The sequence below is a fragment of the Narcine bancroftii genome, chromosome 13, assembly GCF_036971445.1.
Source record: "Narcine bancroftii isolate sNarBan1 chromosome 13, sNarBan1.hap1, whole genome shotgun sequence".
In the NCBI taxonomy this organism is placed as follows: Eukaryota; Metazoa; Chordata; class Chondrichthyes; order Torpediniformes; family Narcinidae; genus Narcine; species Narcine bancroftii.
This window is the reverse complement of record NC_091481.1, coordinates 10,752,094-10,773,023: the sequence shown is the minus strand read 5'-3', so window position 1 is coordinate 10,773,023 and position 20,930 is coordinate 10,752,094. Positions and strand designations below refer to the sequence as shown.

General features: G+C 40.0%; 1 protein-coding gene across 5 annotated transcripts in view; it reads left to right on the top strand.

Moving 5' to 3' along the window:
* The window catches only part of ube2h (ubiquitin-conjugating enzyme E2H (UBC8 homolog, yeast)), a 58,348-nt gene extending 51,354 nt beyond the window's left edge, over window positions 1–6,994 (top strand). For all 5 annotated transcript variants that reach the window (XM_069909338.1, XM_069909336.1, XM_069909341.1 and 2 more), the window contains 2 exons: window positions 4,012–4,140; window positions 6,337–6,994. In XM_069909338.1, the coding sequence (XP_069765439.1) occupies window positions 4,012–4,140; window positions 6,337–6,461 (254 nt within the window). In that variant the 3' untranslated portion in view covers window positions 6,462–6,994. The remainder of the gene's footprint in view (window positions 1–4,011; window positions 4,141–6,336) is intronic.
* Window positions 6,995–20,930: the final 13,936 nt, after the last annotated feature.

Sequence of the window (20,930 nt, the reverse complement as noted above, 5' to 3'; positions counted from 1 at the left end):
TGTGGATTGATCAATGTATGAGAAAAGAAAATTGAGTTCAATGAGCAGCAAAACATATTTTAAATTAAAGATGGGACCCGAGTAAGGGTATGAAAGTGAACCTGGAGATATATTTTCACATTTCTTCATAACAAAGAAGGCTGCTACCTGCCCATTGAGTCTGAGCAACAAAGAATAATCCCATTAAACCTTTTCCCACACTCATTTCCTTATAATCTATTCTCTCATACCTTTTAACATCCTGTTTCTCCTACCTCTAAGGTTAATTTTCAATAGCAGGTTAAGCTACCAGCATATTGTCAAATGATTCAAAAATAAGATGCCTTCATCTGCATGCAGCAGGAACTGCCATCGTTTTGTCAATTATGTTTGTATCATGTGATTTAAAAACAACCTTGTCGAAGAAGAATTTATCTAAACACCTCTGATATTCAGCATTCTCAAACTATCATCTTTGTACAGAAACTGTCAGATACTTGTACTGTGGCCACAAGAATGGGTCAGAATCTAGGTGTCCTTTGGCAAATAACTTTCACATCATTGCTTCCCATGCATTTTCATTATCTGTAAGAGGCAAGTCAGGATAGAAAACTCCCCTTTTCCTGAATGAGAGAACTTCCAACAAAAACACTTAATATCTTCTAATGCAAAACCATCTACCCTCTGGCAAATTGTTTCATTTGTATGAATCTGACCCCTCTGCCATTGATGCAGGATTGCTGTGTCAACCAGCTACAATTGCTTGCAAAGACTACTTCCTGCTAAATTTGCAAATGCTTCTTTAAAGATGAAAAGTGACTGGCACATGGGAATAACACTATAAGCTGTTATCCATCCAAGTCTCTCAGCATTTTTATTTGACTTATTGTTTTTCTTTTAATTGCACTAAATTCTAATGATGACCATTCTTTTAATGATCTCATTTGTTCTTCAAAAAAAGGCTTTATCTATATTCTGTCCATTTGTTTTACCTTCTATTTCTCTGTGAAGATCTTGAACGTCTTCCTCTTATTCTGTGTCTGTACCTGTGTTTGTGTCTTCTCTTTGTGTCTGTGTCTCTTCTGTTTTTCCTGATGAGTTGCTTATATCTCTTTGTCGGGCCTCCTCTTGCTGAGCCTCTTGCTATTGGTCCTCGCCTCCGGGGCTGCCTGTCTGTCGGACCTCCTACCGTTGATCCTCTTGTCGGTCACCCCGTCATCTTTCTCCCTCGTCTGTTTCCTCTCTCCCTCTTCTGCCGCCATCCTCATCTTCCAGCTGAGCGCCCTGGTGTCGGGCGTCCCTCAGCTGGTCGGACTGTGGCTGCCTGCTTCTCTGCTGAGCCCCCCTCCTGTCGGTGTTTTCTTTTTCCTTTGATTGCGCAGTTGCGCACTTTTGTTGGGCTCCGAGAGCCATTTTTGAAGTCCACTGGTTGGGAGGTCGTGACTTTGCAGGGCAAGCACCAACCTCTGGGATCGGGTGTTCCTCGCCACCGCAGCTCCCTGTTCCTTCGTGCAGGTAAGGCCTTCTTTCTTCGGTGACCTTTTTTTTTTTCGGTTGTTTTTACTTTCTCCTTCTTGGGTGCCACCTTCTTTCTCTTCTCTAACTTTATCTTCTATTTCTTATATTTTATATTTGTTGAGCTTTGTCTTTCCCTAACTTTTTTCTTTTTTCTGGAGAGGGCTGGTTTTACCCGACTGGCCACCACTCCATCACGTGATTCCCTCCATTTGACTTTATTGTTGAGTCTAAATCCTGAAACTCTTACGCAGTACCTTAGTAGAAGTAATTTCATTATAAAGATCGGAAGTATTCAGGAAGGTAGCTCTTTCACTACTGTCTGCCTCAGCAAGAGATGCTGGTATTATCAATGATGCCCATTCCTTAAGATAATTTGAAAATACAACAATGGTATATAGAAATTAAAAAATAAATTCATTTGATTTAATGAAAAAATTATACCATAGTTATTCCATTAGAAAAAATAACATATAGTTTAAGAAATAATATTGAAATATTTGAACAAATATGGGAGCCTTACATTAAACACAATAGTGAAAACTTACCGGGGACAATCACTACCTAAGTTAACGGAAGGAAAAGGAAATGAAAAGAATGGACTCAGTGGAATTTCTGGTGTATTTTTATTGAATGACAACATTGTCTGACTGGTTTAATGTATCCTAGATTTTATACCTTAAATGGACGGGAGGGGGGAGGTAGGGAGGGTGGAATGGGAGGAGGGAGGGGGGGGGAGAAAATGGCACTGTATATGTGTGAAAAGGAAAAAGTGTGTATCATGGTTAATGTGATTTATGGTGTGAAAAATAAAAAAATTAAAAAAAAAATGATGCCCATTCCTTCAGGCTGAGATTTAATTGAGCTGACATTCATTTTTTTTGTTTGGAGTGGTGACAAATATTCTGTGTATACACTTGTATCCTATTAGCATGACGTCCTGTTTTGCGGAAACTGCCAAAATGTTTGGCCTGGAAGTCAGCAATAAAAAAACTGAGGTCCTCCATCAGCCAGCTCCCCACCATGACTACCAGCCCCTCCCACATCTCCATCGGGCACACAGAACTCAAAACGGTCAACCAGTTTACCTACCTCGGCTGGACCATTTCATCTGATGCAAGGATTGACAACGAGATAGACAACAGACTCGCCAAGGCAAAGAGAGCCTTTGGAAAACCACACAAAAGAGTCTGGAAAAACAACCACCTGAAGAAACACACAAAGATCAGCATGTACAGAGCCGTTGTCATACCCACGCTCCTGGTCGGCTCCGAATCATGGGTCCTCTACTGGCATCACCTACGGCTCCTAGAAAGCTTCCATCAGCACTGTCTCCGCTCCATCCTCAACATTCATTGGAGTGACTTCATCACCAACGTCGAAGTACTCGAGCTGGCAGAGTCCACAAGCATCGAATCTACGCTGCTGAAGACCCAACTGCGCTGGGTGGGTCACGTTATCAGAATGGAAGACCATCACCTTCCCAAGATCGTGTTCTATGGCGAGCTCTCCACTGGCCACCGAGACAGAGGTGCACCAAAGAAGAGGTACAAGGACTGCTTAAAGAAATCTCTTGGTGCCTGCCACATTGACCACCGCCAGTGGGCTGATCTCGCCTCCAACCGTGCATCTTGGCGCCTCACAGTTCGGCGGGCAGCAACCTCCTTTGAAGAAGACCGCAGAGCCCACCTCACTGACAAAAGACAAAGGAGGAAAAACCCAGCACCCAACCCCAACCAACCAATTTTCCCCTGCAACCGCTGCAACCGTGTCTGCCTGTCCCGCATCGGACTTGTCAGTCACCAACGAGCCTGCAGCTGACGTGGACATACCCCTCCATAAATCTTCATCCGCGAAGCCAAGCCAAAGAAAGAAAGAAGATTAACATGTCTATCTGAAGCCATCAATGTTGGGTTTGGGAAGATTTATGTATGTAGGATTCATAAACCTTGACGATCAACATTTGCCAAAATACCCTGCATTAGTTGAATGAAGAGTCATTCTTGGAAAATAAGAACTGCAGTAGAAATAAAATACTGAAAATGCTCAGCTGGCCAGGCTGTCTGTTGGAAAAGAACTGGTTAACATATCAGGTTAAAGATCCTTTGTCAGAACAGTCCAGATAAAGATCTTTAACCTGGAATGTTGACTATTTCACTTATAGATGCAGCATCTCTAATTTCTTTGAATTTCCATGCATTTGTTGTTAGTTTCAGAATTCTTGGGCCAGGCACTTTGCCAATCAAATGAATGTCCAAGGCTTTGTTTTCAGCTCCTTCCCCACCATCATTTGGCTCAGCATAAGGCCCACATTGATGAAGGGCTAAAACCTGAAACATTGGTTATGTATCTTTGCTATATAAAGTACCTGCTGAGTTTCTCATGAATTATGGTTTTTTTTTAAATTTGGCTAAGCAAAGTTGCTTGACAGTAGACTTTCTTGGGGGTCAGTTTTTGATGAGTTAAAATATTTCTGGCATTGAACAATGGAGCATATAAGGACTTTCTTTCTTGCAGATCTCACCAATATATTTGAGTCGTTCCTCCCCCAGTTGCTGGCCTACCCAAATCCAATTGATCCTCTAAATGGTGATGCTGCAGCAATGTATCTCCATCGACCAGAAGAATATAAACAGAAAATTAAAGGTAATGGTTGCTTTATAATTGTATTTCATAGCGTAAAAATAATTTAAGTTCAGTTTACTTGTTAATAAAAACCATTGTAGAAATGAATGAACAGAGGTATTGAGGAGATTCGCTGGGATGGAACGTTTTGCCTAAAAGAGAATGAACACATTAGGTCTGTTTACTTGGAACAGAAAAGGCTGAGGGTGATCTAATTTGAGCTGTCTAAAATTGAGAGACCTGGATAGCATAGATGGTGAATAACATTTCCCCTTAGCAGTGTTATCCATGACCTGAAGGCATCTCAGGAGCATTTAAAGATTTTTTTTCCACTGAAAGCATAGTTGATATTTGTAACTTGGGATGAAGTTAGAGAATGCAGGTACTCTCAAACACTTGGGCATATCATTTGAGGAATTGAAGTACCGTGACACAGAAAATGCAATGGACTGAGTGCTAAGCAGTAAGAATGGGATAGAAAAGTACTTGATCCTGTGTATATCCAAGCCTTTATTTCTCCTAAAATGGATAGCCACATGTTTCAATTAAATCATTTACCTGTTTCTCTGCCTGTCTTGCCAACCAATCTGTTCTGCAGTCAAAGACTGGCCACCTCACTATCAATGCTAGTCTTGATATAATTTGCTTTATCAATCCTATCATCTACATTTCTCTCCAGATTGTTAATGCGTACAATAAAGACCAGCGTCATGGTGAGCTGAAGGGCCTGTCTCCATGCTGTTTGACTCTGTAGTTGATCAGCAGTCACTTTTTGCTCTTTGAGTAGATCTGCTGTCAAGAATCTCCTTAAGCCAAATGAATGAACTGTTCAGCAAGATTCTCCATCTTAACAATCACAAGTACTTTGATAGCTGGTGAAGCTACTCCAATGTGTACAGCATTAAAACTATTGAGGTTGATCATATTATTTAAAAAAACTAATTTAAAAATTATAAAAAAGATCAGAAGTTATTAACTTAAACTACCTTTGAGTAAATGCTCTTTCCATAAAATGCATAGCATCACTGAACTTGCCACCGGTGTAATCTGGTGCAGGTTCAGAAGGCCATATTACTATGTAGTCCAAATTAATCTGCAGGATGTTGCTCCTCACTGAAATTGCTACATTTTCTTAAGGAAATTTCAGGCCTTTTTATCTCTACACGAGCAACATCCCTGCTAAGTTCATTTTAAAAAAAAAACAACTTTCTGTAGCTTTTGCTATCAAGAAACACACTTGCCTGAGAGTACAACGTACCATGCCAAGTTTCCTGTCTAGTCCACAGTCATGAGCACCAGCTGTGAGGTTGAGCCTGAGGAAGTGCTTTTGCACTTTCTGACGTAGCTCTAATGTTAATAAATATCAGATTTCAAATGTATTGTTAGAGTACATGACATCACATACATCCCTGAGATTCTTTTTCTCTTGCGAACCAGGCAGTTACCACTTATTGGTAGTGCAAAAAAAAGCTGCATTCAACATGCACATAAGCAAATATAAAATGTAAACAAACTGGCTGTGCAATACAGAGAGAAAAAAACCGAATAGTGCAAAAGTAAGAATCCTTAAATGATCCCTGATTGATTTTGTTGTTGAGTCTGATGGTGGAGGGGTAGCAACTGTTCCTCAACTTGAAAGAGCGAGTCTTGTGGCACCTAGACCTCTTTCAGTGAGAGTGAGAGCAGTCTGCTGGTTGATCCTTGATGATTGCTGCTGCCCTCTGGTGGGGAGGGTTTTACCTGTGATGTTCTGGAGTTGTGTCCACTACCTTTTGCAGGGCTTTACGCTCAGGGGTATTGGTATCCCCATACCAGACTGTGATGCAGATGGTCAGCACGCTTTCCACCACCCATCTGTTGTCATTTGCCAGGGTTTCCGATGTCATACCAAACCTCCGCAAATTCTTGAAGAAATAGAGGCACTGAAGTGCTTTCTTCACAATGCCATTAGCGTGTTGAGTCCAGGAAAAATCCTCCGAGATGGCGACTCCCAAGGCCCTCTCTCCACCTCTGATCCTCCAATAATCACTGAAACATACGCCTTTGATTTTCCCTTTTTAATATCATTCTTCAAAATCACTGATCATTTATTTTGTTGGGTGGGTTCCTGCTATGTTCCATTGTCTTATTACTGCATATGAAGTTGAAAAATGCACTTGATTCTTGATGCCAGTTGCTGATCTTTGCTTTTCCTTCTTTCCCGCACCCCCCTCATAGAATACATCCAGAAATACGCAACAGAGGAGGCATTAAAGGAACAAGAGGAAGGTGCTGGCGAAAGTTCATCAGAGAGTTCTATGTCTGACTTCTCCGAAGATGAGGCCCAGGATATGGAATTGTAGTAGTGTTACCAACCTCTTTCATAGAGACAGACTATATAATTTCCTAACCATTGAAAAGCAGACTATAATATTCATATTTAAAAACAAAAGCAATTTTTTTTTATTACTAAAACCAGGTTTTTATGGATAGCATTGGTATATTCTCGCCCTGGATTTTTTTTTCTCTCCTTGGTCATTGCTCCAACTTGAGATGCATCTTACCCCACATTCCAATGGTAGCTATGTGAGGCCCAAATGCATGTTACCACATAACCTCGGTATTCCTAAATCCTAAATATTTTGGCCCCAAATCGAAGAGAGCAAGAAAAAGAGCGACGGATTGGTGAGAGCAGAATATCAACCAAGCAAGAACAACTGTTTGCCCTGTCCTTATCTTGACCAGAAAAGCAGCACTAGAGAGAACAAAGTTTCAGTGAAATCGAAGCACAATGGAAGGTTTTACTAGGCAGAAGAAAAACTAATATTTGCTCTGCATGTTTTTTTTTTGTTTCTATTTTTTCCTTCGTGAATAAAATTGGACGTACAGATTAAAACATCCTTATTTTTTATTGTGGCATGATATGGAAGAATACAACTTGTTTAGGACTTTGGTTCGTAAAGCAGATTTAATTATTAAAAAAACCTAGTGTTTGTGGCTTTAACCTGAAGGATAGTATTAAGTAATTACTAGGTAGTGGTGATCTTGATTACTCTAATTAGCACGTTGTATTATTATTGGGGGAATACTTGCCGGCACCCTATCTTGCTATATAGATTTTTTTTAAATGCCTATTGCTATGTGCTGACTTAATACCTGTTTGACTTATTTAGGGTTAGTTAGAATGCTCGCTGGTGATTTCAAAATAAAAAAAATGTATATTTTCATTGTTACAATAGTTGATTTGGAATTGATTGTAGTGGTTTTTTTTCTGCTGGTTTGGAAAATTTTTTTGCCAGTAGTTCTATGTGCTGTCATACAACAAGGGAAGATTAATTCCTTCTCTTGGGCTATATTCTTTCCAGCCATCTTCCCACATCATTTAGTATATATGTGGTTGATATACAAGGAAAATGAACTTGTCTCAATCTGAATAAAGGGTGGGTCCTTCCATACCCTTACTTCTAACAGACACCCCCAACTGTAGCGCAGAGGAGCCATTTCACCCAATTTGCCTTGGCCAATTCTTTGAAAATGCCTGTGACCCTTAATGATTGGAGCTGGCTGATTATGACATCATTGGAAAGTTGCATTATTGAAACATTTCACACGATAGCCCTCTCTTGATTGAGAGCAGAAACTTTGTGTGGTAGAATCATGTAACTGGGATTGAGGCTTGTGCCTGAGGTGACTTTGAAGACCTAAACTGAGGTGGATTTAAATTCTGGTGAAAGGTTTGTATCCTGTCTTGTACACTTCTCCCTCCCCCAGATCATCACGTGCTTACCAAGAAACAGTGTGTTGGAACCTAATTTCTAAAGGAGATCTTTGCAGCTCATCTGTTAAAAGAAAGCTATTTTCTTGTCAATTAAAGACTAAAAATCAAATCTAGATATTCTGGTGCAAGTGAACTTAACACCATATGAAATCTCAGGTAATTGTGATGTTGCACAATTTGGGGAGTGGGATTGAATATAATTGACAGGCCTTCCATGTTCTAGCAACATGAATAATTGCTGGGTTTTTAGTCTTTCTTTGGACGTGTGTTGTTCTCTGCCTAGATCTTGCATTAAGTATTTTCACTGTGAACATATTTTTGGAGCTTTCGCTCGTGGATCTCTCAGGTTACAGACCAGCTGCATCATTTCAACCCTGGAACTGCTGTGATATGGAGGCCAAGTGATCTGAGCTTGGGGGAATTGATTTTGATGTCTACCTTAACCAAGGAGCATTAAAGTTCTTTGATTGCTGTGCTGCCTGATTGACAAGTGTATCTGGGTCATTTGTAATGCAGGTTGCACTCTGAATGAAAGAATTCATTATTTTGTGAGAATAAGGTTTGTTTCCCTGTATCCATAAAATGGAGACTGGAAATTTAGAGGAACTTTGCAATCTGATTTCCAACTTTTTTTTTGGGCTGATTCAGAATGTGGCAGACTTATTGAGTTTGATTTCTGTGGAAGGTTATTCACGTTTCTCACGTTTAACTGGTTCACTCTGCACAGTACTCAGCTTTGTTTTGAGCACGTTATCTGGCTTTGTAATGGAATGTGCCGCATTGGAGAATGGGAAGAATAGATGGATGTGTCGATGGTCTTTATCCAAGGGAGGAAATGTTAAGTACTGGAGGGTGTAACTTTAAAGGAGATTTGAAGGACATTTTCTTTTACAATGGTGGGTGCCTGGAGCTGCCAAGTGAGATGGTGAACGAAGACTTGATGGTATATAAGAGGCCTTTAGACAAGCACAAAAATATGCAAGGTGTGGAATGAGAATCAGGTTTAATGTCATGAATTTGTGGTCTTGCAGTAGCAGTAATTACGCAGAACAAGGTGCAATGTGACTATAAATTACAATTCTGTTAGTACAAGATTTTAATACCTAGTGCAAAAAAAAAAGTGAGGTAGTGTCCATATAGGTTCATTGTCCATTTGGAAATCTGATCGCAGAGGAGAAGAGGGAAGAAACTGTTTTTATAACATTGGGTGTTCATCTTCAGGTTCCTGAACCTCCTTCCTGATGGTAGCGGTGAGAAGAGGGCATGGCCTGAGTGGTGAGGGTCCTTATTGATAGAAGCTGCTTTCTTGAGGCACTGCTTCTTAAAGATGTCTTTAATGGAGTGGTGATGCCTATGATGGCGCTGGCCGAGTTTACAGACCTCTGTAGCTTTTACCTATCCTGTTCATCGGTCCCTCCATTAACACAGTGATGCAACCATTCGGAATACTCTCCACGTAACACTTGTAGAAATTTGCAAGAGTCTTTGGTGACATACCAAATCTCAACTAATGAAGTATAGCCACCGGTGAGCCTTCTTCATGATTGCATCCACATGATGGCCCCAGGATAGACCTTCAGAGATGTTGATAGCCAGGAATTTGAAGTTTCTGAGAATTTGAGAAAGGCCATGTGCAGGCAGATGGATTGATTCAATTTGTCATCATGGTGGCAACAGGTGGACTGAAGGCTGGTTACTGGAGACGTACACAAGAGTTGGGGTTTGAATCTACTGAAGTCTCTGATTCAGGAGGGGAACAAGAAATCAACTTGTATCAGAATGAAGTTCCTGTCAACGTTACCCCTTAACCAGAACCACAATAAATTCACTTTTACTGTCACATGTATTGAATGCTGCATTTTTGCAGATGACTTTTGAACCATAGTTATACATGGTATGTGGAGCTCTTTCTCACCTGTGACCATTACCGTGTTGTAGGTCTGATCGGATGAAAGGTGTGTGTAAGCATGGTCATCAGCTGAGTGGTTATTTTTGTATATGTGAATGATTTGAGTGGAAAATTAACTTCATTTCATTCTACCTTTCCCTCTCTCCAGAGGCTGCCCTCATGCACTAACACCACTTTCATTCTAAAATGAAGTAATCCTGGTCAAATGGCTGTGTAATTATTGGCATTTTGAAAAAAGGTCTTTTACGTTTAAGACAATTACAAATAGTTGCAGGAATTGGTTAAGTATACATTATGACAATTTAAAAATAAATGGTATTTTGATGTGTTTTGGATAAATTGAACAGAATGAATACTTTCCTATGCCACTTCTCCACTGGTCCTTTTAAGGCACACCTTAAAACTGCTGCTTCGACCAAGCTTTTGTTACTTCCCTTAGAGTTGTGAACACTTGTAGAAGATGCTGTTTTAAAACAGATTATTGTACAGATACCTTTTTTTTAATGGATTTTGGTCCCACTCAGATAACCCAAAGACATCCAAATTGGCCTCTGTAAATTGCCCCGAGTTTTTTTTGGTGAGTGGTGGAATGTGGGAGGATGTTGATGAGAATGAGAGGAGATTATAATGGGGTTAGAATTAAAAATGGGTGACTGGTTCAGACTTGAAGGACTGAGGAATTGAACTTGTGCTGCAGGTCTTGAAGGTTCTATGGCTAGTCTCACTCTGCGGGATGTGGAACATAGAACAGTGTCTCTCTCATATGAACAGGGCCTTGAGCCTTTACGCTAAACATGTCCCCAGTAAAACTAAAACTACTGCTTGCACATGATTAAAAAGCCTCTTTTTCCTACATATTCAAGTAATTATCTTGATATTCATACAAAATAAGTGCTGGAAAAACTAATGGAACACATGGAATTGGAGTACTCCACTTTTCAAATTGTTCTCATATGCATTCAACCATAGAATTAACCTTCAGTGTTTACAAAGCCCACAGTTTAATGATTAATTAGGTTTGTACATATTTGTGAAGAAGCCTGCTAGCTCCTGTGGACCCAGGGCCTGTAAACATAACAGTAAGTTCTACCAATGATCTCACAGTAAATAACCATAAGGCAATGGATGTGACAAGGCAAGGGAACTAACTGCTGGAAGAGCAACTGGATTTTTTTTAAAAAAATGCTTGTAGACAGTTACTCGAATATAGTAGAGTGGCAGGTGGCCATTGCTGAATCCACATTGACAACATTGGGGAAAATGGATTTGTGTTAATTCCCACAGTGGTCAGGAGGCTGGTACAGTAAAATCCCCATATCTTGAATTTAAGCAACTGGCATAAAAATCGCAGTTTTAAGAAAAATGCGTTTAAAATCAGTGCCATCTCGAGGTTACTTCGTCCATTCATGCACCATGCAATCTCAAGAAACTGGAAAATTTACTTACCTGGCATCTACCAATGCCCATATTGGAGGTTTTACTGTATTGAGTTACTCAACATACCATCAGACCATTTGCTGCCTATCTTTTAAACCTTTATTCGTTATTTACATCAAGAGAAAGTTGAGCCTGTCCTTCAGAAGAAAAATAAAGGATGACGAACAAGGCAAGTTCTGCTCTGTGATTTCCCGAGTTAGCAAAGATGGGGCCCTGAGTTGAGTCTTGCTTTGAGCCATGATCTGTGGTGCTTTGTGCATTGCCAAAAGGCTAGGGCATGTTGCATAAGGCCTTTATTTTCCCTTGGCTTGCATTCCCTGCACAGTTTACATCAATAAACATGGTATTTCATGCCCTTGGGCGCTGTTCCCGCTAAGCTGTGTGCAAAGGAAATGAATATGCGCACAAAAGGTAATTGACCTAAAATAGAGTAAATAATTATACTTCTGAAGATAATTTCTTAGCTATCGATTTCTGTTAACTTGTTAGTCAGTTTTTCAAATTCTGTTAACTAGTTAAGTCAGTTTTTCCAATATCTGTTTGTTAACTAGTTAAGTCAGTTTTTCCAATAGCACATTTGCACATCACTAATTTACTTCACCCCACCTTTACCATTCCGATCTGTACAGCTGGAGCCCAGCTGCAGGAATGTTTGGTGGACAGTGTTCGTAAAGTTTATGAAGATCTCTCAGATTTTGTAGACGGCTTACTGAGTTTATTGATTCACTATCTTGAATTCAAAAGAAGCGAAGGGCGTGAAGCGCAAAAGAACTGCGTTTGTTTAAAGTTTGCATGTTACGTGAGAGTTCAGATGAGCAAAAACGATCAAACCCAGAGGAAATCAAAGTTATTATCGGCAGTGTCTTGTTAACTGTTATAATGAAAAACTCTTTGCATTCAGTTCTACACATTAATGAACATATGGAAAAGTATATTCAATTCCCAGACAGCTGGAGAAGCAAAAGTTATGCATTTGAATTTCTGGAGACTATCAACTATATTGTTCCGAAAGACATGTTTGAAGAAAAAGCATCAGCAGATTTCACTCGTCAACTGTTGATGAAACCACAAACATATTTGTCAACAAATGTCTCATTCTGTACTTCAAATTCAGATTGAAAGACTTTTTTTGGTTGAATAGTTCTACGGCAGGTGTGCGATGCTTCTCTTGTTCCAGCAGTTTTATGAAGAGAAGAAACTTGATCTCCATAAAATAGTGGTGTTTACATCTGATGGAGCATCAGTAATGTTGGGTGGGGTTAATGGTGTCGCAGCAACACTGAAACAGGACACTCCACACTTAGTTCAGCAACACTTTGTAGCACATAATGAAGATCTGGGGATTTGGGATGCATGGAAGGAAGTCGAGTTAAGAGACATTGAAACTTTGAGGACAATCTGTACAGTGTTTTCTCAATCTACAGTTAAAAGATGCAAATTTAAAGTAATTGCAGAAGCCTGAAAATGAAGCAATTGCTTTCAGATCGCTTAATGAAGTCTGGTGGTTATCTAGACACTACATTGCAGGTAATAATAAAAAAAAATTATGAGGCACTCATCACGTACTTTGAAGAGTATGAGTCAAATGACCCTCTGCCACAAGAAATTGATAAACATCACTTACAAAGTAGCTTTACAGGTTTTAAATGCTGTCTTTGAGAATTGGCTACACTGAGGAAGATTCTGCAAAAGAGTGGCCTGACACAATTCACTTCATTTTTCGAGGGAAAATTAACACAGATAAGAAAGCAGTATATGGGAGACCATGTTTAATAGAGTGACAACGTTAACGGTTTGCTAAGCCAACAATGTGAAGAAAACATCACAGTAGATAAAAGTTTGCTGTTAACTTTAATAAATTGTCTTTGTGTTCATTTAAAAGAAAGGCTTCCTGAAGGAGAGGTACAAGAATGATCAGCTTTTGATTTCTCAGCAAATGCAGATTGTGACTTCACATTTGGTGATAAACAAGTTAATGCCTTCTGTCTAAAATACCACTATTTTCTAGATGAAAATATTGTAATAGACAGTTTAATGACTTCAAATTTTCCATGCAAGAAAAATTAAATCCAAACTGATTTTAAACTTTGCTCAAACGGCATTTGTATTTTAAAATGAACAGTTTTGTGGCCTTGCAAAGTTGATGGACATTGGGGGAACCTTTCTTGTGTCTAATGTGGACTTTGAGCGAGGTTTTAGCCGAATGAATCATCGCAAAAACAAGCTGAGAAACTGTTTAGGTGAATGTCATTTGCATATGCTAATGAGAATCAAAAGTTAACAATTGGATGGAAGTTCTATTAGTCGAGATGGAGTTTACAAAGAATAGGTACCAAAGACAGGTGAGGGAAAAAAAGTGACTTAATTATGTACGTTATTCTCTTGCTATTTTGTGCAGTTTAATGTCAAATATTTGGTAAACCTACACAAACTACCATGTGTGAATATTTTCACATTTAACATCTGGATAGTTTGCTAACATTGTAATTGAATGAGTTTTGATTTAACCATTTCCAGCAACTTTAATAATAATCTGTGAATTGGGGAGTCACATGATGGAGTAGTGGCTGGTTGAGTGGAACCAGCCCTCTCCAGAGAAAAGGAAAAGAAGTTGGAAAAAAGAGCTCAATAAACATAAAATACAGAAAGAGAAAGATAAAGTTACAGAGAAGGGACAGAAGATGGCACCCAAAAGAGAAAAAGAACAGCAGAGAAAAGGGAAGAAGGAAAATCACTGGAGAAGAAAAGAGAAGGCCTGACCTACACGACAGAGCAGAGAGCCACCGTGGAGAGGAGTGGCCAATCTCTGATGTTGATGAGTCCCCAGAGGAGAGGTGTCCTCCTGACTGGTGGACTTCAACAATGGCCCTTAGAGCCAAGAAGAGGTGTGCAACTGTGCATGCACAAAGAGATGCACAGTGCTCAAGTAAAGGAAAAGGTTAACGCCGGCGGGAGGGGGACTCAGCTGAGGAGCGGCCAGCTGAGAGATGCCCAGTATCGGGGTGTTCAGCTGGGGAAGCAAACAAGAAAGAAGAAGAGTGAATGAAGGGCGGGAGGAGGATGAGTGGCAACAGGGCGACTGGCAGGGGGACGACCTGTGGCAGGAGGCCCAGCAGCGGGTTGGCCCAGAAACTATACAGAAGCAGCTCACCAGAGAAGGATGAAGATACACAGATACAAAGAGAAGAAAAGAAGATGACACAGACATAGATACAGACACAGAAGAAGACCAAGAATTTCAAAGGAAAGAAGGTAAAATAGAAGGACAAAATTTAGATAAAGCCTTTTTTGAAGAACAAATGAGGTCATTAAAAGAATGGTTATCATTAGAATTTAGTTCAATCAAAAGAAAAATGAAAAGAGCTGAAGATTTTAAGAGTTGGTCTTGACTGAAATAGGGAAAAGAGTAGAAAATGTGGACGAACGAGAAGCTGCTGTAGAAATGGAGATAAATGATTTAAGAGGGAAGTTGGAAGAGAACGGAAAAAAATTAAAGGGACACAAGATTTATTGTCACAAAAAATTGACGTATTGGAAAACTACAGTAGACGAAACAACATAAAAATAGTGGGCCTGAAAGAAGGCAAAGAAGGGTCAGATATGAAGGAATTTATAAAAGGATGGATTCCGAAGGTGCTGGGAATAACAGACTCACATGAAGAAATAGAAATCGAAAGGGCGCATAGAGCACTAGTACCGAAACCGCCACCACATTAAAAAAAAACCAAGATCCATATTGGTAAAACTTCTAAGATATATGACAAGAGAAAACATACTGGAGCAGGCAAGAAAGAAGGTTAGAGAAGACAATAAGCTGTTGGAATATAAAGGACAAAAATATTTTTTTACCCGGACATAAGCTTTGAACTTTTAAAGAAGAGGAAGGAATTCAACATGGCGAAAACAATCTTATGGAAGAAAGAGAATAACTTTATATTAAGACATCCAGCGGTACTCAAAGTATTCATTTCTGGGGAATGGAATAGACTGTTCTCGGACCCAAAGAAAGCCCAAGAATTTGCTAACATTTGCAGGACAGGAGAAGAGAGGAGGAGGAGTGACAAGAAGGAAGACCGGCAAGAAAATATACAAAAATATGTAATAAATATAAAGTAAAGATAATGTATATATAAAGATTTAAAGATGGATAAGAGAAGGGGAAGAGGGGGAAAAAAAGAGAGAGCTTTGTTATATGTATAGGAAAATAGTGTTCTCTGGGGGGGGTGCTGGGGTGGGAGAATAATGGTCACTGCGAAATCGGTTGATGCTTGGGAGTAAGTTTGCAAACTGAATGGAAAGGGGAGTTGTGGTTGCTGTCAAGAGACAAGGGGCAATCCAAGGAGGGGAGGTTCATTTGGGGTTAAAGGGTTATTGCTTGTGGGGATTGTTGGGGTATTTCATGTCTTAAGTGCGTTGTCATATATTGAGATAAAAAAGGAAAACTTAAACAATAATGGTGAAAAAAAGTGGATGGAGGTGGAAAAGAAGTAAGATGGCCACGTTGGACTATATGACTATAAACATTATTGGAATATATAACCAAGTTTAAGTGTATTCTATTGGGGAAAAAAAATCACATAATTTAAAAGACAAAGTTACAATGTTTGAAAAAACCTAGGAACCATACATGGAACATAACAGAAAGAGCAGGCCTCGGACCACCTCCACCTAAAATGATAAGAAGATGAACACGATCAGATTTAATGTGTATAAGTAGTTGATACGTCTTTTGTTTGTATTCCTTTTGAATAAAGATATTGTTTTATTGTATTTTATATGTTCAATATTTACTGTTTTTGGAGAGGGGTGGGAAGAGGGAAGGGAGGGATGGAGGGAAAAAGAAAATGTCACTGTGAATATTTAAACCTTTCTGTAAATATATTGGTTGATATGGTTCATAGTGCGATAAATAAAGAATTACAAAAAAATTAATAATCTGTGAATTGATGGGTGTTATTATTTTTTTAGACAGTGCATCACGAAGATAAGAAATACTCATTGATGTTTTATTTAATTGAATTACAAGCTGAACAAAGTAGTCCAAAGTTTAGAATAAAATCTTAAATAAATACGTTACTTTGTAGAATGCAATCATACTTGTATTAGAACATGCCAATCTGGTTTGATTAGCCATGAGAGATAGGCTGTGCCAAAATGGATCTTGAAACCATTTCAAGTTTACATTTGCACAATCGTTCAGTGTGCACAGACTTTTGACACAGGCAAAAAATGTGCACAAAAGCTTTTTGTGCACACTGACACCTAAAAATTACAGGGAACATTGCCTTTGGGTAATGAAGATTTGAGTGGGCATCATCTTACCGTCTGCCCACTTGGCAGGGAAAATGCAGAGCACATGTTTCCCCCAGAAGTAAATCTTCCAAAGATGAGAGCATTACTTTTGAGGCTGAGCGATAATTTTCTGATTACGGACTAGGAATCAGAAGTACGACTGTGTCTTTCACTCCCTTGTACCTCCACTGCCCTTTCAATGAAATTGTGACTGATCCTTTATTACTTTCAGTACTTGGCTTGTATTACTTGCTAAAAGACATCCAATTGCTTTGAATGTTTGCAGTAAGTGTCTCTATAACCTCCTTGGAAAGAAACTTGAAGAGATTCGTTTTCTCTTATTGAAGGAATTTCTCGTCTTAATTTTGAACATTTAGTCTGCAAATAAAATCTGTTCCCCATCAAGGCCGAAAAGAGTTTTGTGCATTTCTGTGAGATCTTTTGTCATACTTTTAAATGCAAATAGAGTAGTCAGTCTGCTCTATTTTTCATGAAAGTACTGTAAAACCTGTTAACCAGAATCCAAGCAACCAGCATAAAAAGTTGCAGAAAATAAACAGGCAAAATATAGCAAAGTTTAAAATTGGTGCTCCTTGCTGATCGTTCACCAGTCATGCAACACGCAACTCAAGCAACCAGAAAATTCACTTGGCTGGCACCTACCAATCACCATGGGTGCTGGACACTAGGGGTTTTGCTGTATATCTTTAGGCAGAATGACCAGATCTGTAAGCAATATTGCCAATGCCACATATACAGTGCCCTCCATAACATTTGGGACAAAGACAGTTTTTTTCCCCTTTATTTGCTCCTGTGCTGCAAGGTTTTAAAGTTGTAATCAAACAATTCACAGGTAATGAAAGTGCACAATGAGGCAATGAAACATGGCAAAATTCCATGCAAATTCGAAGCTGGTGCAGGCCACTGCAGCGGTACGATGGCACCACCTCCTGGCGCTTCGATGGTACTGCGACACCTCGATATCCAGATCTTATTAAACTCAAAAGGCCAGAATCAGAATTTATTGTCGTGAATGTGTATCACGAAATTCGTTCTTTTGCAGAAGCTTCATTGTGCATTACAGATACAAATATCTGAGTGTTCACAAATGCCTGTGAAGCCAAATGTCCAAAACATTATGGTGCCAATGAAGGAACCATGATCTGATTTATTGGTTGCAGAATTGATTAACTATTCCCATTGCATATAACGTTTATGGTCTGACATTGTAGCGTCACCAGGTTGGCAGCTTGGTTTTGGGAAAGCTTGGTGCAAAACAAGAGAATAAATGGGGAATTTACATGGTATTCTGCAGGGGTCAGTATTGGATCTACTACCTTTCAAGTTGTGGTTAATGAGCTGGATGATGAAATTGATGGCTTTGTGACCAAGTTTGCAGTTGATAAAAAGATTGGTGGACAGACATAATGTTGAGGAAAAAGGGAATCTGCAGGAGGAGGACTTAGACAAGTTGCAGAATGGGTCAAGAAGTGGCAGATGGATAACTGTGTAGCAAGTGTTTGGTCATCGACTTTGGGAATAAAGAAGTCAGAGGTCCAAAGATACTTTGGAGTCCTAGTAAAGGTTAATCTGCAGGTTGAATCTGTAATAAGGAAGGCAAATTCATCCATTTTGAGAAGACTAGAATATAAAAGCAAGTATATAATGCTGAGGAGTATTGTGAGCAGATTTGGGCCCCATATCCAAGGAAGGATGTGCTGGCATTGGATAGGATCTAGAGGAGATTTATAAGAATGATCCTGGGGGGTGAAAGATGCGAGGAGCATTTCGATAGCTTTGGGCCTGAATTCACTGGAGTTCCAGAAGGATGAAAGCTGTAAAATAGAAAGGCCAAGTCATTGGGTATACTTATAATGGAGGTTGATATTCTTCGCTAAAGGTGTTGAATGTTATGGGAAGAAGACAGGAGAATATGGATAAGAAGTGAAGAGTGAGGAGGCTGGTTAGAAGGGTTAATAGAATGTAAGTCTGGAGAAATGTATATAAACACAAATAAGTAAAGAAAAGAAGTGAACAGCAGCTCTGAATGCAGGGTATGAGAGACAAGACAGGAATTGTTGAATTCCTGGAGCCAGTGTATTGACTAACTTTCCAGTCAGAAGATGAGTTAGTTTTCCTTGAGCTTGAAGTTTTTTTTAGCAGTATGAGAGATTGCAAACTGAACTCAGAAAAGCAATAATTTGGAGAGCTAAAGTGAGAAGCTTGGGACTCACTTATGGACTGAATGAAGATACTCTGCAAAGGAGAATCTGCATTTGGATCCCTCAAAGTAAAAGAGACTATATAGGGAGTGATAAATGCAGAAGGTTTATCTAACTAAGGAACTGAGTATGGACTTCAGGCAGGTGAACACAGTAGAACACAAACCAGCCCTCATCGAGGGGTCACTGGTGTAAAGAACTTCAAATTCCTGGGTGTCAACATCTCTGAAAATCTATCCTGGAGCCTTTGTGCCAAAGCAGTCATGAAGAAGGCTTGCCTGCGGCTATTACTTCATCAGGAGTTTTAAGAGATTTAGTATGTCACCAAAGACTCCTGCAAATTTCTAAAGGTGTACCGTGGAGATCATTTGGACTGGTTGCATCACTGTCTGATACGGAGCTGCCAATGGACAGGAAAGGGCCATCAGTCTTCACTCTGTCAAGGACGTCGAAGAGGAGGTTCCACAAGAAAGCAGCCTTAATCATCAAGGACTCCCATCATCCAGGCCACAGTATCATCAGAAAGGAGGTACAGGAGCCTAAAGAGGAACACCCATGTTCCCCTCTGCCGTCAGATTTCTGAATGGACAATGAATCACAGACACTTTTTCCCTTCTTCTGCACTAACTTATTTATTTTTAAAAGTTGTATATTTCTTCTTCTTTGGCTTGGCTTCGCGGACGAAGATTTATGGAGGGGGTAAAAAGTCCACGTCAGCTGCAGGCTCGTTTGTGGCTGACAAGTCCGATGCGGGACAGGCAGTATATTTACAGAAAAGTAATTTATAGCAATATTTGTATCTGTAATGCACAATGAAGCTTCTGCAAAAGAACGAATTTCGTGATGCACATTCACATCAATAAATTCTGATTCTGGCCTTTTGAGTTTAATAAGATCTGGATATCGAGGTGTCGCAGTACCATCGAAGCGCCAGGAGGTGGTGCCATCGTACCGCTGCAGTGGCTTGCCCCAGCTTCGAATTTGCATGGAATTTTGCCATGTTGCAGCATTGAGAGCCTAGTTCCAAGTCCTCAACATTGGAAAGCACTGCAGGACTTCCCTCTACCATAAAAGGCACCCCGCCCCCCCCAACCCTGTTCTTCGCGCAGATAGGTTTCATCTGAGATCGCCTGTGAATAGTGTGACTGACTATTTTTAGTGTGAGTTACCCCTGGTTGGAGAGGACAATAATCTTGCTGAGTGTGACAAATTAAGAATTGAGGAGCCTCTTTTTAAAGGTGGGGGTCAAAGAGCAAAAGGAAATTTTAATTTTCCTTTTATCAGTATTTGGGGTGCTGATGAGACCTGTGTTTACTGCTCGTCCGTTATCGCTGTGGAAGATGCTGGAGGTGAACTTCTGCAGACCCTCTGACGGTGCACTTGGAAAGCGAATTGGACCTGGGGGTTTATGTTTCTCCCCCCCCCACCTCAGATAGTGAATAGGGAGAAAGAAGCGATTAATCTCAGCAGATGGTTCAATATCCAAGGGGACAAGATTCAAATTGGGCAAAAGATCCAAGCAGGATCTAAATAAAAACTTTACTCTGTGTAGTCGTGATCTACAATTTCCTAAATGGGAAATAGCAGAAATTGTTCCTTCACTAGGAAATTAGATGGGTGTGAGAGTAATTTTCACCCCTGTGATGGGGTTGGGGGAGGGGGGGAGTAGGATTAGGGCTGATTGAATCAATGTACAAAGAAAGCGATGGAGGAACTCGGTAGATCAGGCAGTCGACGTTTTGGGCCAAACATCCGGCCTACTGGGTCCCTCCAGCACTCACTTTGTGTGTCGCTTTAGTTTTTCATCATCTGTAGACTAATGGCTTACCTTGAATTTTTCTGAAGAGCCAGAAGAGAGCAAAAGGCCTCTCTTACCATTACAAATATGAAGTGCTTCCATGGTGGAAAAAAGATTCAAATGTAAACAGTTGGAAATGCTCAGCAGGTCAGGTGAAGAGAGAATCGTTCATGTTTTGGGTCAGTCAACGTTTATCGAGTATGAACTTGAGCACTTAGTTGTGGAATCTTCAGCTTTCCAGACAGACATGGAGCAAAGGTGGCTAGGTGGAGTGATTAACGGCGATCTATTCAATCAGTTCATTTCATTGCACAGAGAAATCCTGCAGATTCCCAGTGACTCCTGTACACGGATTATCGTGGAACTGGGTTACATGGGAATGAGAGAGATAAAAGT